This window comes from Condylostylus longicornis, unplaced genomic scaffold, assembly GCF_029603195.1.
Source record: "Condylostylus longicornis isolate FDR11 unplaced genomic scaffold, ASM2960319v2 ptg000013l, whole genome shotgun sequence".
NCBI lineage: Eukaryota > Metazoa > Arthropoda > Insecta > Diptera > Dolichopodidae > Condylostylus > Condylostylus longicornis.
The window spans coordinates 172,211-188,866 of NW_026577982.1; the positions used below are offsets into that span (position 1 = coordinate 172,211).

General features: G+C 23.7%; 2 protein-coding genes across 4 annotated transcripts; both read right to left on the reverse strand.

Moving 5' to 3' along the window:
* Window positions 1-522: 522 nt before the first annotated feature.
* LOC129605554 (ketohexokinase-like) lies at window positions 523-2,439 on the reverse strand. Of its 3 annotated transcripts, none has more exons than XM_055515386.1 (5): window positions 2,399-2,439; window positions 2,126-2,337; window positions 1,245-1,566; window positions 852-1,087; window positions 523-795 (listed from the first exon to the last, which is right to left on the reverse strand). In XM_055515386.1, the coding sequence occupies exons 2-5, from the start codon at window positions 2,230-2,232 to the stop codon at window positions 534-536; spliced, it is 927 nt and encodes a 308-aa protein (XP_055371361.1). In that variant the 5' UTR covers window positions 2,233-2,337; window positions 2,399-2,439; the 3' UTR covers window positions 523-533. The 3 variants fall into 3 exon arrangements, with proteins under 3 accessions (XP_055371361.1, XP_055371362.1, XP_055371360.1); XM_055515387.1 differs by having other exon boundaries at window positions 2,412-2,436; XM_055515385.1 differs by having other exon boundaries at window positions 2,126-2,427.
* Window positions 2,440-5,240: 2,801 nt separating this feature from the next.
* Window positions 5,241-8,308, reverse strand: LOC129605644 (uncharacterized). Its single transcript, XM_055515534.1, has 6 exons — window positions 8,278-8,308; window positions 7,414-8,044; window positions 6,264-6,678; window positions 6,017-6,192; window positions 5,801-5,955; window positions 5,241-5,670 (listed from the first exon to the last, which is right to left on the reverse strand). Exons 1-6 carry the CDS (start codon window positions 8,306-8,308, stop codon window positions 5,456-5,458), a joined length of 1,623 nt encoding a protein of 540 aa, XP_055371509.1. The 3' UTR covers window positions 5,241-5,455.
* Between the last annotated feature and the right edge of the window lie 8,348 nt (window positions 8,309-16,656).

Consider the following 16,656-nt stretch of genomic DNA (forward strand, 5'->3'; position numbering starts at 1 on the left):
AGCTAAAATTTCTAAATTGTTATATGTATTTTCTAATTTTGAATTTGCTGCTTATTAAAGTATAGGACTTGACAGCAGATATAAATCGTTGTTTTGCTTCATTATAAAAAAATTTGGAAATTGTCAAATTTCAAAGTGCCGCTTTGCCTATTAATTACGTTTCATTCGGCGCAATTAAAAATATCTTTGCAGTTGTTAAATTGTGAAGTGGATATTTGTATTCTAATTATGTTTATAACTTTAATAAAAAATTTATTAAATATATGAAAATTTATCTATCAGGTTAAACTTTGTTTGAAATTTACCTTGAAATCTGCTTTATATTTTTTATATTTAATTATCGTAAAACACAAAGTAAACTTTTAGCGGTTAAAGCTTGCAGAATTAAGGCGCTTGTATTAAGTTTGCATAACTTATTGGGTTAAGAGAAAAAATAATGTTTTTTATCCAGTTGTCTATAATAAAACTAATATGCAGATATACATAATATGTTATATAAATAATTGAAGATAATAGATCCTCTTTTTTATAAATTAGCTTTTATTAAATTCAGATATTTTATCATATCCATAAAAAGATAGTTTGAACCCGGCAATACGATTACCAAATTCTACAGATTTAAAACAATTTTCACCATTACTTAAAGCATAAATTGCAGCAGCACAAAAACTATCACCAGCACCTAATGTGTCAATAATATTATCTGGTGGAAAAGCTGGTATGATTTCGTAATTATTTGTTGAATCTAATACTGCTGAGCCTTCAGAGCTCCAAGTACAAATTATAATGTTATTTCTAAAAAAATAAGAAAAATTTAAGTATTAAATTTAAAGAAAATAAATTTCATTCACTTGTTTGAAATCATATTCCTTAATCCAAAAACAGCTTCTTTTGGTGTAAAAAAGTTGAAAAATATTGCTAAATCTTTGGCCATAAATACAACATCAGCTTGATCTGTTAATACTAATAATTCGGGTTTTAATTTTTCAAGCTCTACTGAAATTTTAATATGGTCTTCTGGTTTGGCAATTTTATTGTATTCTACAATTTTTTTTATCATACGTGTGGTTTCCTCAGGATTACGACCCTATATAATGACAGCTTATTTATTTACTTAAAGATTATGCTATGTATATTATATTGAAAAAAAATTTAAAATAAATATGTACACATATGTATGTATACATGTAAATACGTATAACAATTATTTTGAATATTTTTATGATAAATAATATTATAATTACCTCAAAGTGAATCCATTTATATAAACTCAAATCAATATTTTCGAAATGTTCGTATTTTAATATTGGATAATTTGGATTTGAATGTATTATTGTACGTGAACTATTTTCTTCATTTAATATTACGGATGAAAATGGAGGATCTATATCAATATTGGGACAATTTTCAATGTGTATCAACCTTTGATGACAATCTTCTTTTAAAAATTGAAATCCTTTAGAATTACTTAACATTCCTAAAAATTCACATTCAGCACCTAACTGACGTAAAACTGAACAATTGTTTGATGCATTGCCACCTCTTTGCCAATGACCTCGCAAGCATCTGAAAATAAAAAACAAATTATTGAATATTTTCAATTTGTTATAGAGTTTATATGAGCCTCATGATAATTAAAGTCTCATTGCCTGCCAAACTAAGAACAAGCATTATGTGTGTATGAAGAAATATGAACCTGTTCTAGAAATAATTCAAGCGACCATTACGCTACAATGGTACAATATGCTTGTAAATTATCAATCATTGGTTACTTTCACAAAGTTTTGAATACTGTTAAACACTGCACTATGCAATTTAAAACATGCAATGTTTTACAGAGAAGAAAACTTTCAAAAACACCCAAACATTATTTATTGTAATTTAATGCCACAATACAAAAAAAATGAATTTTTTCTGCACAAAACAATAATAATAGATTAGGAAACAATAACAATTTTTTACAGAAATTGACTGTAAAATGAGATCGTACGTACAAAATTTTAATGAATGAAAGTAAATATGTATTCATTGTGAGTATTTTGGCTAGGTACATCATGTTTCTACACATAACATGCTTAAATAATATATAAGTGCACATATATGACTCCCTATTGTTTAATTTTACCTTTTATCAGTATCTTCCACGGGAAATTTTTCGCAAACATGAACAATATCTAAAACACACATTCCAACACACATGATACGTTTCTTGATCTCCTCATTATGCAACATAGTGTTTACTTTATTTTTATTGTATACATATATCGTAATTAACTTATTATTTTAGTTCTAGTATCACTTTTCGCTTGTCAGTCACAATATTAAAATAAAACTAAACTGGAAATAAAAAAAGCAAAAAATACAAAACGAAAGTTTATCAATATTACGCTTCTAATACTTTTAAAGATTACACGTTTACGCCTATGAACGATATACTCTAAACTGTACTTACTAATAAGTCAAAGTCATTGCATAGCTTGGTTAAGTATAACATTTGCATATTTATAAGCATATGTACATATTTGTATATAATATATACACAGTGGTATATGTGCATGTTATATTGTCATAAATATTTGAGTAATTTTTTTCAATTCATTGAGTTTATTCGAATTACTCTTTAACGGCGGATTGAAATAATTCCTAAACAATATTAACCGAAACGAAATTTCCATATTATACAAATATAGTTTGACATACTAACATAAAATACTGTAATATATACGTAAGGACCGTTAACATGAGTAATTTAAAAAAATTTACAACCTGAAACTCTCCCTCTTTAAATTATCGGAATAGCGTGAAATTTCCTATATTTTATAGAACTTAGGGAGGCAAGCTAAAACTGACAAAATCAATAGTTTTAATTTTAATAACTAGAAGCTTTAGTTTAGCCACTTTAATTGCTTTATAAAATTAAAGTTATGCTTACAAAATTTATTTTTCGCTGAAAACGGGTTGAAATTATTCTTTTATAGTGATTACTGGTGAAATACTTCCCTCCCCCTCATTTGACAATCGGTTTTTTTATTTAATTTACTAAATATTTTTTGTGTTGTGCATTGTTAATTTAATGTGACTCTATTAATGTATATGAAAAAGAGTTGCCATAACAAAACTATAACTCAATTAACATTCTATGTAAGTTCTTTTACTAATGATCGTTATAAATATTCGAAATAAAATTCACGAACACGAACGAATTAAATTCAAAACTAATTTTCAAACATTAAATTTTCAAGATGAATTGTTTGTGACATTTCAGCTATATTGAATAATAATTAATACATATATATGGATAAATATAATCGTAGTAAATAATAATATATAAATTATCGCACGATACACGAAATTTTCAATAGATTTTGTAGTGCAAAAAATACTTTTTAACCACTCTCAAAAAAAAAAAAAAAAACACTTTTTGTTCAATGTATTAATCGATTTTATCAGCTATCTGTTCATGATACTGAACTATAACGGTGAGCTATCTATCCGCCAAAGTGCTACACATTTAAAATTCAATATTGGTATGGCAACATTAAATAAAAAAACCTTCAATAATAGATAATAAAAGCTGATTAAATTATAGATAAGGGAGAGAGCTAATACTTTAGTTCTCTGTTCTCTATTAAAAATGATCTCACTTGTGTTTGTTTATGAGTGATTTTTTATTTTTTTTAAAAATAACAGAAATTAGAAAATTGTTTAATATTGAATAAAATAATATAACGATCGATTAACGAAATATATGATAAAGACTATACTGATAGAGATTGAGTGACATTATATTATATACATATGAATTATTTTAAAGAGTTGCCAGTGTTAAGATTTATATTAAAAAAAATTTATGTGCCATTCTATCTATAGTCCTATTTCGAAAATTTTGTAAAATATATATGTAGATTCAGTATTTCAGATTATGCATCATGCTTTTAAATCACAATCTTATATTTAAGAATCAATTCGTAATGTATATACCTAAAACATATAAATTTGAAGCCATTTACTTATTCTACTTTTATGTAATGTAATAAGAATATTATATAATATAATAGTTTTTGTAAATATGCCATAATACGAGTATTTATTAGGAGTGCTCTTATTTCCAGTGATATCATCAGCTTAACTATATAATAAATCTAGTTTCACCTCAATTTCTTATATGAAAATTTTGTATACACAATATGTCGTTGCTCTCGATGAAATTTTTTATGCTAAAAATACGAACTTTCAAGATTTTTACACAACTGGCAGTATTGTAATTTCAGTTTACTAATAATGTGCAGTTTCAATTTAATGTGCTTTAAAAGAAATCAACATACAATTTCATTTTAAAATTATCGAACAAAAAAAAAAGTGAGAAAAGGCAAGCAAAATATTTTTCCATTGATATTTTAAATTCTACATTTGTAGTGCTAAGTAGTAGTACTGTGCATTTAAATTTACGTATTATGTACATATATTTACATTTTTGATATTATGTAAATTTACACGTACCATACGTGCATAATTTTATTAATTAAGAGATTATAAAATATAAAACAAATATCTTTTATTTTTATTATTCATTTATTGTCATTAAATTTCATATGGTAGGTAATTATAAGTTTTAAGTTATTAAAAGTAAATAAAAATTTTAAATTTTATAAAAATATTAAATGTTAAAGTGCAAGATAAATAACGCTTAACAACAACCAAAATGGAAATATACATAAATATAAAATTTTCCATGTATTTTTAACAGATTTGCCAGCAAAAAAAAATTTTTAATTAAAATTATTATCAGTTTTTAAGTAATTTACTAAAAACTTACTATATGGTTATGTATAAGAATATATGAATAATAAAATTTGGGTTAGCATTTGATTAATTATGAATTAATAATAATTAAGAATTGTTATACTACATAAGATTATTAAAATTTTTAGTAAATACCTTTATTAAAAAATTCAATATATAGGCAAATAATATTCAGGACAGGTTATAATATATCTGGGGCCCTATAAGACTAACAAAGAGACTGAAATTTCTTGAATGAAATTGTGTATATGGCGCAATAATACTCATAATAATTATTATAGCTACACTTTGGATTTTAAATAAAATTGTACATTAAATAATAAATAATTAGTAAATAATTTAATTGAACATTGTAAAAAGAAATCAGTTTTATTGCTTGTTAACTTCACACACTTTATATATGTATATACATATATTAAAAATTATTTATTTAACATTCTTTCTATTATATATTTACACAAAAACTCGCTTCATACTTGCTAATATTAATATAATGACAAAAATAATTAATTTTAGCTCATTAACACGTACATATAAAATATATATTTAATTACAATACATTTATAAAATTGTTTAATTATACATATATTTTTATTGTACATAATTATAGTTCAAATTTGTTGAGTGTCCTTTACAATGATTTTAGAATTTCCTAACTTTCTTTACTTGTAAAACTTTCTTCACTTTCACGTCTAGTGTGCCTATCTTCATTATTACTTCTTCCAGCCATTTCTAATGTTTCATTTGCTGAATTTTCACGACTTAAAATTTGTTTTCGTCTATAAAGGTATCCAGCTGATATTAAAAATGTTCCTAAAATAACAACAGCACCAACTGCTAAACCAATTGTAGAAGCTTCGCTTAAACCTAAAACAAATGAAAGAAATTATCAATATGAAATTTATAAAGTATTGTTTAAATATTTATAATGATAATGTCATTAATTATATAATTTAAATAAAATAAATTTTAATTAAAATGAAGCATAAAATCTTACGATATAACAATTCAATTTGAATATCAAATGATGAATGTCTATTATAACCAGATTTAATTTGACATTTCCAATTTCCAATATCATCTTCTATTATATTTTCAATTCGAATTCCACAGTGACCTTGTTCAAGACCATTACCATAATATGTAATACGACTATATTAATGTATAATAATTGAATAAATTTATCCAATTAATAGAATTTTAGTTTTTATACCTATCTTTACGCTGTTTAAAATAATTTGATATGTAATAAACATTTCTCATTGGATCAATAAAGGCACAATGTGATATTACATCAAATGGTATACGACATAAAAGTTGTATTGTTTGTCCAAGATCTACTTTGGCCAATGGTGTAACTACTTCACCAATATCTTCAACAACATGTACCTGAAAAATTATATTACGTTATATACATTTTATACATATATATCCTGTAACAGTATTTGTATAATACTTACAATATGCTTATATCGTATTTCATCTTTGTAAAGATTAATGTTACTTAATCCACAAATATATTCACCTGGTGCTACTTTCATTGTAAAATCACAATAGCCCATTGTTTTACTTTTATCAAATCGAAAATTATCCGGAAAATGTATAACATTATTTGGATCAACTAAATAACATATTTCCAATGGGAATGGTGCTTTACATTTTATATCGAATGTTTGTGTTTTATTAATAATTTCTCTATATTGCATTGGTTCAATTTTTTCAACAGCTTTTTTTATTAATTTTGTTTGATCGTCACCAGCATAAAACATACAACCTGTTGATCTTCCTTGATCCTCACGTGATATAGTCCAAATACCAATTTCATCTGATTGTAATGGTTTTTTGATTTCAAGAACACATTTACCAGTTGAAATGCTACAAAAACAAAATATTATTAAATTAAAATAAAATTTGAGTTAATATATTTTTGTGTTTATATTGACTTTTTCCAGAAATTTGATAGAATTTTAAAGAGATTTTGCATATTGAAACGGAATAGCTCCTAACCACGTCTATTAATAGTTTTCCAATGTTTAAAATGTTTAATATGACAAGAACAAGAAAATATTTTTATCAAAGTATAATTGATTAGTAAGCTTCCATTATTTTTGAATTTATTTGATTCTTAGAACTTTGAAATATTACCGGAGTAGTAGGAAGTATAGTTGGTAAATAGGTCAATGTTTTATATTACACTTTTGGTGCAAGTATAAGACTAAAAACTAATACATAAATTTAAATATTAAGTATTCGACATCTATTTCCAAAGAAAAATATTAAGACATCTAACGGGATGAATGTGAATAACTTTTTCTGTAAATTAATTCTTCTTATAGCAGTAGTTAGGTTTTAGAAATGTTATATGCCTGAAGTGTTATACTGAATAATGTATGCTAATGGAATTATTTTTAGTTTAAGTTTAGATAAACTAAAACCATGCAGTTTCCAACTTCATATGTGAATTTTAGTATATAAAATAAAAGAAAAACTTATAAACTAAGATATGAAAACTGTTATACATTTTATAATATTTTTATACACTTTCATAACGGCTTTCAAAATTTTTTAATCCTTAAAGTACAATTTAAAAAAAATAAATAAAATTACTACCTTGTATCTAAAGTTGATAAACGCCCGCTTAATAAACCATCAGTAATAAAAACACTTTTTAAACCATCAGGATATTCTGCTTTACAGGGGCCAGTTAATCCAGAAAGTTGACAATTCATTATTATATAATCATTATTTTCAGTTAAATTTCCTTTTGCAACATTTACATTTTTTATAATTGGTTCAATTAGAATTGTTTCTTTACTTTGAGAAAAGACAGCCCATGTTAAAGTGTTACATTTTATTGATGTTTTATTTCGTACAACAATTGATAAGCTCTCTTTGCATGAATTCAATAAGATTTTATTTTTTTCATTGTACATTTTACAGTAGGTAGGTTCATTACTTATTTTTGTGTTTGAACATTTTATTGAAGCTGTACCTAATTCATGTTTAAATATTGTTTGAAAATTTAATTTTGGTTGTTGGTGTACTTGTACCATTACACTATCTAGTATAGTTGAATCATCTGGAATTGTTTTAGCTAATAATGTCCATTTATCAGATGATGTATGTGACACATTGTCAACTCTAATACCACATTTCTTTTTTGAATATGGTAATATTAATTCACCGGATTCCAGTTTTTTTGGTTCTTTGGCATTCAAATCGATTTCAACTTTTTCCTGTTCTATATTCATAAAGAAAAAGAAAAAAATTTTATGTGTATTTAATTGTAAGCATTTAATTAGTGGCGTATATTCTTGAAAAGAGTATTATTATTCGTATATTAATATAAGTGGCTGTTACTAAGCCACTTATGTTAATACACAACCTTGTATTTACCATACAGAGCACTTAAAATTTACAGGTACTTAAAATCTTACTAAAACTTATATAATTCGGAATTATCATAATAAATACCATCTTTAAACATGAATAATGATATTAACATATCATAAAATTTTGTTATACGATGATTTAATAGATAGTGGAATATTTATAAGTACTTAAGTCTATAAAATTGGAAGTCGTTATTTTAAATAGCTATCTATATAACAATTAAAATATTGGAGCAAGTTGACAATTATGTTAACGCCACGCTGTGCCCTAACACTTCAAATAGATTGATATGAAATTTTAAGAGGTTTTTTTTTTTAATTATGCTATAATATCAATTATGGTTGTAATAGATTTAATTTTAATCCTAATCATATATACGATCAATATAAATTTTAATTTGTCGTCTAATAAAATCTGAAAACTAAAATTATTTATTAATTGATAAGTGATAATCAAATTTAATTACTTAATAGTTTATGTAAAAAAAAAACAAATTCATAGACTAAGTGGCTTTAGTAGAGATACGGTATTTATTGCTTCTAGTAAATACATAATATCGTATAATATAGGGTGCGTTGAAAGGGTCAAAATATTGATATGTTAATATTATAAGCAAATATGACTTTTAAAATAATATGTTAGATAATATCTACAAATTGGTTAAAATAATTAGTTAACAAGTTAATTTTTTCGATAAATTTTAAATAGTCATGTTATGTTTCATGAATCTCTGTCATGCTTCTCAATCATTTGGTATTTGCGATCCCAAAATAATGTACATATGTACATTAAAATGCTGATTTTGAAAGTATTTCAACTGTAACACAATATATGCCTATGCGGTGATGTTACAATGAGAAAATTCACATTTTTTCACTATGATACTAGCCACATTTGTGAATTTTAAACGTATGGGAAGCTTGAATTGTTATGTTAATGGATTTATATATTGTTTGGTATCGAATGTACATATCTGAAATATAGCATTAAATTAATGTTAAACTAATGTTTTAAAAAGAAATTAGATGCAGTCGTATCTGCGAACATTAATAAAGTTACTTTTCGAATAAGTAAAGAAATTTTTTGTAATTTTAAAAATTTTTAAGTTTTTTGGATTTTAAATTTTTATAAAAATTTAATTAACTGCAATGAGACATATTAACATTTTATGTCAAATAATACTCCTATAAATTACACTCTCTTACAACCGTACTCGCACGAGCGCTCTCTAAATGTAAATATTGTGTAATTTTTTGTTTTTGTTATTGTATTTATTGAAGTTACTACATTTTTCTTGTTAATTTCTTGCTTTTATGATTTAAAATTAAATGGCAATACTTTTTTATATGCTGACTTTTTTATATTGCACTCTATACAAAAAGCTATTGCAAAAGATGTGAATGTTATTTATACATGGATTTGTCAACATAAATTGACAGTTAACGTAGATAAAACAAAATACATTTTGTTAAAGGCAAATAATAAAATACAATAACCAAGGAATTAAAAAGGAAAGCATTTTCAAATATCTAGGTATAATAATCGATGATAATCCGAATTGAAACTTACACATAAAATATTTATTAATGAGAATTAGTAAAACTGCAGGTATTTTTAGAAAAATATCTAGTAGGGTAAGTAGAGTATTAGATAGCTTCAATGTATACTATTTATTACAGTCTTCTACATAGTAAAATCAATTAAGGTATAGGAATTCGGGGTAATACTCATTCTAATAATATATAATTATATACTTTAATAAATGCAAAATAAATCTATCAAAAATTTATACAGTATGAATTAGAGAACTGCAACAAACCTAATGTACAACAAAAGTGTCAAATATATAAAATATCAAATATACAGTAAGCTTATGTGGTGTTGATTCTGTTTTTAATACTGTCATAACGCAATACAACCAATTATAAGAATGCCATAAGAAGCTATAAAAATTTGTCTGCTAACACACTACAACCAAAATTAAATGCTAACTTTTTAAATTCATAAGTAACTTTTTAATACCTAATCAGCTTTATCATGAATTTCGTTTGTAGACCTGAAATTTGGAAAATTACGAATATCATAATGTTAATTCCGAATTACTAAAATTCTGCTCCGAATATTCGTAATAGAGTAATCAAAAATTACGTTCGGAACGGTTGCACTAAATTTTTCTTTATTCTTCCTCGAACACAGCTACTGTGAAGGCATTTGCTGAAAATTTTTTTTTCCACTTACCACAAATATTTAAAATCTAAAAAAAACAGCATAAAACTTTCAAATGCAAAAGGATATTTCAAAAATTAATTTTTTTTAAACATATTTTCACTATCTGTTATACATGGAAATATAAAGATATTTCTTACACATATGCACCTATCCATACATATTTAAAATATAAATATTATTTAGTTAATCAAAATTTTTTTATATATTATGTAGGTTAACTTATAAACTTACCACCAATTTGATAATAACATTTTCCAATTTTTATTTCTTTTGTTGTATTTAAATGTATAATAAAACCTTCTTTAACTGTAGTTAAAATTGTTTTATTTGGATGTATTATTGATGTTTCAATATAATTGAATTTTAATAAAATAAAATAAAATATTATTGATGATATTATTAAGTTATTCATTGTAGTGTTCGTGTTTTGTTCTTATTCTTTGTATTTTCACAAATATTTATAATGCAGGTTTTTTTCTTTGTTATTTTAATAATTATAAATAATTAAATATTTTATTAAATTTTACAATAACAATTGTTAAATTAGAAAATTTGTTATTTTAATTTAAAAATTTTATAAAAATAAACAATTTATTTTTTTTTATTTCTGAAATTTTAATTTTTCCGCCTATTTATACACTAGCGGCGCATCATAATGCGAGAATGTTTATTTACTAATATTAAAATTTATGCTATATGAAATATTTTAAATTTTTGTTGGAAAACACATAATATGAACATAAATATAGAATATATGTATGTACGCAAATGTTTTGAATTTTGGAAATTTTTCAAAAAAAAAAAACAGCAATTTTAAAAAGCCTATTGCTAATATCAAATGATCAAGTGTGGATATCGTCAGCCGAACTATATGAATTTTTGAACTTATTGTAAATGAAGTTAGATGTAGACTATATTATAGAAATGATTAATTGAGAATATAGTATATGTATTATAAAAATAGCAATGTTTTTAATTATAACTACATATCCACATATATACATCTAATATATATGTAAGATAATTCTATTTATTTTGATTTTAAAAAAAAAAATAATTTTTTTTTGTTCTTTTTTCTACAATATATTGAACATAATAAAATATATTTGGATATATGTGTGTATGTCGTTATTATGCATGAATACATAATGATGCCATATCAATTTTTAATCGTTTTGATAAAATAGAATTTCATTATTTTTATATTTTTTTTTTTGTTTTTGTGCAAAATTCTTTTATTTTAAATTTTAATAGCTCTGTGATATATAGGATATCATAATTGATATTAACATATAATTTAAAAAATTACAAAAAAAATATGTAAAATTTTCTAATAAATTTTAATTCTTAAAATTAATACAGAAATAATATTACTTGTCATGCAGTGAGGCCGAAGACACCAAATATTCTTAAGTCCTGTACATCAAAATTTAGTACTTGCAAAACTACTCCCATAGATAGTATATTTTACTCTCTTCGGCCGCTTCTTTGCAATACATGCAAGTAGTTTCTTCGTTTTGATTTAAATTTAGATTGCCCTTGCGTTATACTCGCCATATATATTTACATATACATGTTCCCGTAACGTTTCCAAACGAAATTCAGTAAGCCGAGTGAGTCCGGATCTAAATCAAAATAATGGGATTTCTATTTCCAATTCTTCCAGATTCTTATTCTTTATAAAAAAAATTTTAAATTTATATGTGTAAAGGGAGATTCATATAAATTTCATATAAATTGCAAAGGAGAACTTCAAGTTTATGTCAAAAAATTAATAAAATAGGCATATTGGTGGATTGTAATACGGAAAAGCGGAATTGATCTAAAGCACAATAATCTATTATTACATTCTTTGAATATCGAATGAAAATGAAAAACATTTAGACTATGTTTGTACAGAGCGTTTCAAATCTGTTGGAGACCTTCTTTGCTACGAAAGTGCCATAGAAAACTCGAATGTATAAATACAATTTAAAAAATATTCAATCATAGGATGTTTATGTTAAGGAAAGTAATTGTTATAGTAAATTGAATTTAGATAAATTCTTAAATTCATTTTATAGGAAGGAAGTTTATAATATAGACTTTTAGTTGGTGTACATTATGTATGTGTGTTATCAACTTTATTTCTGATTTCTGAAGATCATTTCACTCATTCACCGTTTTAGAACGATAATATTCAAATATGGTGATATCTTGATTTTGTGCTAAGGCGACGGCCGACACTTTGACCGGAGAAGTATAGTAGAGGTATTAGAATTTAATTAGCAATTGTATAATACGTGTACAAAAATATTTTTGTTTTTGTTTCTTGCAATGAAATTTATTACATATGCACATACGTTTATAATCTCTTTATAAAATTTAATATGATATACATATGTACATACATACTTTCATTGCTACCTATATCTTGCATACCTATACAATCATAATATCTCTATATAATTATACTAATGTAATCATGTATGTATACCTATATTTCTACGTAAATTTTTATTCAATTTGTACATACATGTTAATCCATACATACATACAGAGAGTGCAAATTATAGCAAAAAAAAAAAAATTTACGATTCCAGGGATTATTGATAAACAGAAAAAAAAAGAAAGAAAAACAAAAATTTGAAATTTTAATTTTATATATAAAAAACAAATAAATTTATGCTCTATTATTATTATGATAATTTAAATTATTATTTGATTAGAAATAAATGATACCTGCTAAAAAATTATTGATTATCTTGATAATTACTACAATGTACTTATGTATGTATATAATTACATATACTAAACATATATAAGTGTATATTAAAAGCTCTGTTAAATTTATGTAATATTCGAAATTATTATAGTCTTACCTATGATAAATTCAATGTTATATAGATATAAGTAATATATAGATCAGTTATATATAGATAAAATCTATAATTAATATTTTTGTTGTAATGAACAAGTGCTTCTACTATAATAATAATAATTATAACAAGTATAGGTTGTTTATATGCCCATATTATAAATACTTCAATTAAAATTGTCTTGAAGGTTTTAAGTATTAAATAATTTTTTTGCTCTAGTTTTAAAGTAACTATCTGATCGAATTCAAATAAGATACTTAGGTATGTTCAAAATTGAATGATAAGAAATTATGATTTTTCACAATTTGTGAATATGAGATGATTTAGTATGAATTTGAAATTAACTAATAATGATTAGTTAATAATGACATAAGTCTGACCGAATGAACGAATTGGTAATAACTTTACCACATAATTAGTTATAGGTGAACTAATTTTGATTTGTATGAGAAATCCTTGTATATTTTGGAATAAATTATAGCTATAGGAAATTAAAAATTTTATTATGTACCCGCTTGTATTATTGAATTTGGGAAATTAAATTACTTCGAATATTTAATTAATTTGAATAATATTAAGGAATAGAAAAAATTTATTGAAATTATTTTCTTCTAATATTGCATAATTTTCATCATTTTATAAAAAATCTCCGTTGAAATATATTGAAAGAAAAAAATTTTATTTGTTAATTTAAATATTTTTTATTGAGATTCACAATAAGGAAATTTTCGTGTAAAATTTGCAAAAATTATAAATAAAGTAACTAAAATGTCAATCTGTACAATAAACGGTTGTAAAGAAATTCCGCAGAAGCACAAATTTCCATAATTGACTTAAAAAATTAGAACGATTTTTTTACTCGAGTAATTCCGGTACTTTTACATCGTAAGTTTTACTCTGATATCGAATTATTTCACACCTGATATATAAGCTTTATTATTTTGTCTAGTAAAATCACTAGTTTCCAGTAATTTTTCTCGATTTTACCATATTAATTATAAATCGAGTAAAATTTTTTTTTTTATATAGTAAATGTATTCTACAATTTATTTACAACGTTATTGTTCTAAAGTAGGGAAATATTATAAATATAATTTATATAATTTCAATTACATATATATAACGAGTTAAATACATATACAAGCAACTTTATTTTTATATGCACTACAATCAATAGTATTAAAATAAAGATTATAATTAATATTAATTTAATCTTAAGCTGCATTTAAGACAAAGACGTATATGTTATAACTCTTAATTAAGGTTTGCAACAAAGCGCAAAAATTAATCGCTTTCATTTAGATACTAACAAAATAATGGTGATAAATAGCAAATTTATCAACATTTTAACTAATCACAATGATTAATTTCTATGTTCTATGAGATTGTCATGTTGTGTTGAATGTTACCAGTATTATGGTAGTTTATTTTTGGAAATTTTAAGTTTTCTTTTATTACGAATGTGATTATTATTTAGACGAAAATTAATTTTTTTTAATAATAAATAAGGGATCAATAACATTTTATACATATTATATACACATACTTTCTTCGTGGTATTTTCCAGAAAGTTTTGAGAATAGAATTTAAATATATGGTCAGAAATTAAGTGGTTTTTTAAATTAAATTATATATAAATCCTTTGTAATCTACGAATTTGATTTTGTTTGATTAAAATTTTATTATAAAGGTATAATCAGCATCGAATCTACTATATATGCAATGTAAGTGTATGAAATGAGCACTGGAAGATAGGGGCGTAATTATTATGTGCAATGCTCAAGTTTATTGTATATTGTTCATTGCTTTGAACAAGTCAGGACCGCGCCTGGGTACTATTATACCATAAGTTCAATAATAATACATGTATAACACAATTTATTATAAAAATCATTCCCAAGTTTTCTCATATAATTATAGAAATTTTTACAAGTCATAATTATTTTAAAGACACTACATAAGAGGTGCACTACAAGAGTTAATTTACAAGGATTTTCTTTTTCTAATATATTGTCTACTTTAAAAATACAAAATAGTAAAATACCAAATAAATTGACTTAAAAAATTTCATGTTCATATGCAGTCAACTTTAATTTAAAATATCGCTGTTAATCTGAATATAAACGTGGATATTGCCATATTAAATTCAAAGAGCTTTAAGTAAAATAAAATTATTATTTTTTTTTTGCTTATATAATAATAATATGATGTCCTTTGAAATGTTCTTTCCTATCATACAACTTTTATGATAATTTTATGTTTCTAACAGCTGTTATATTATGGTTTGATATTTTAGAATAAAATTTTTAATTTTCATATACAGAGTGTTGAAAATTCGATGGAACTTCTAAATTAAGATGATAAAATGGCTCTAGATGAGAACTAGAGGAATTTTAATTTGGAATTCGCGTAAAAATACTAATAGGTTAGTGAAATGTGTATAGAAGTTAAAGAAAAAGAAAAATTTTTTAAATGTTTGCCTTTACTCCTGAAGCTCTAATATTTTTTATTTTGTCCTGAAATTGTTGAATACTTCATTAAATCAAAAGTTTTACCTCAATGTCATGTAGTTTCAATCACTTTTCATTATCTTTAAAATAAATTATTATTAAAAAGAAAGAAAAAAATTAGAACTAGACTTTTTTCATAAAAACCAACTTAAGGCTTTATAAATTGAGAAGAGAATGAGAAAACCACTCTATCTGTGGTGGCACCATTTAGTCCTCGCCATTCTGTATTTAGATATATTTAATTTTTGAAATTCGTTATTTATGTACCACAAAAACTGAAATATTTAAGTACCATAATTGAAATCTAGAAAAAAAAAAAATTAAAATACAATTATCAAATGGGAATAAAATTCTGGAAACCATGAAAAATGAATTAAAATCAATTTTAAAACGTTTTGTATTTTATTTAGTGAGATAAAAATTTTATATTATAGATAAGTATAGATGTTTGTGGATAACTGCCATGCAGGCATATATAAATATATATGTATATTCTAAATATTTATGATTGTTGTTCATAAAATTTTGCAAACAGTTCTATAATACATACATGTATGTATGTATGCTTACAGTGAATAAAATTTATTGATCTAAAACAATATTTATTGCCATTTATTTATTTATTTCAATATAAAAAAAAAATTCAAAATGCCCAACTTATTATATTTTTAGATACTGGACCAAAAGAGTATAAGTATAGATATAAATAGACAAACAGTGCGTATATGCCAGTGTAGCAATGCAAATGCAACTACATAAATAGAAAAAAAAATAGTGCATGCGGGTGAATATTTTATTGACACGCAAATATAATTCACATTAGCGAACAAATAACATTAGACAAATTTGAATATGAAATTTAA

What these genes read in the sequence shown, in the direction of transcription:
- LOC129605554 (XM_055515386.1), bottom strand. Translation starts at nt 2,232, where the DNA reads ATGTTGCATAATGAGGAGATCAAGAAACGTATCATGTGTGTTGGAATG. An exon ending in GTGGAAGATACTGATAAAAG is followed by an intron (nt 1,567 to 2,125) that starts GTAAAATTAAAC and finishes TTTTATTTTCAG; the next exon opens with ATGCTTGCGAGGTCATTGGC. An exon ending in ATAAATGGATTCACTTTGAG is followed by an intron (nt 1,088 to 1,244) that starts GTAATTATAATA and finishes GTCATTATATAG; the next exon opens with GGTCGTAATCCTGAGGAAAC.
- LOC129605644 (XM_055515534.1), bottom strand. Translation starts at nt 8,308, where the DNA reads ATGTTAATATCATTATTCATGTTTAAAGATG. An exon ending in ATTATTCATGTTTAAAGATG is followed by an intron (nt 8,045 to 8,277) that starts GTATTTATTATG and finishes TTATGAATATAG; the next exon opens with AACAGGAAAAAGTTGAAATC. An exon ending in TTTAAACAGCGTAAAGATAG is followed by an intron (nt 5,956 to 6,016) that starts GTATAAAAACTA and finishes ACATTAATATAG; the next exon opens with TCGTATTACATATTATGGTA.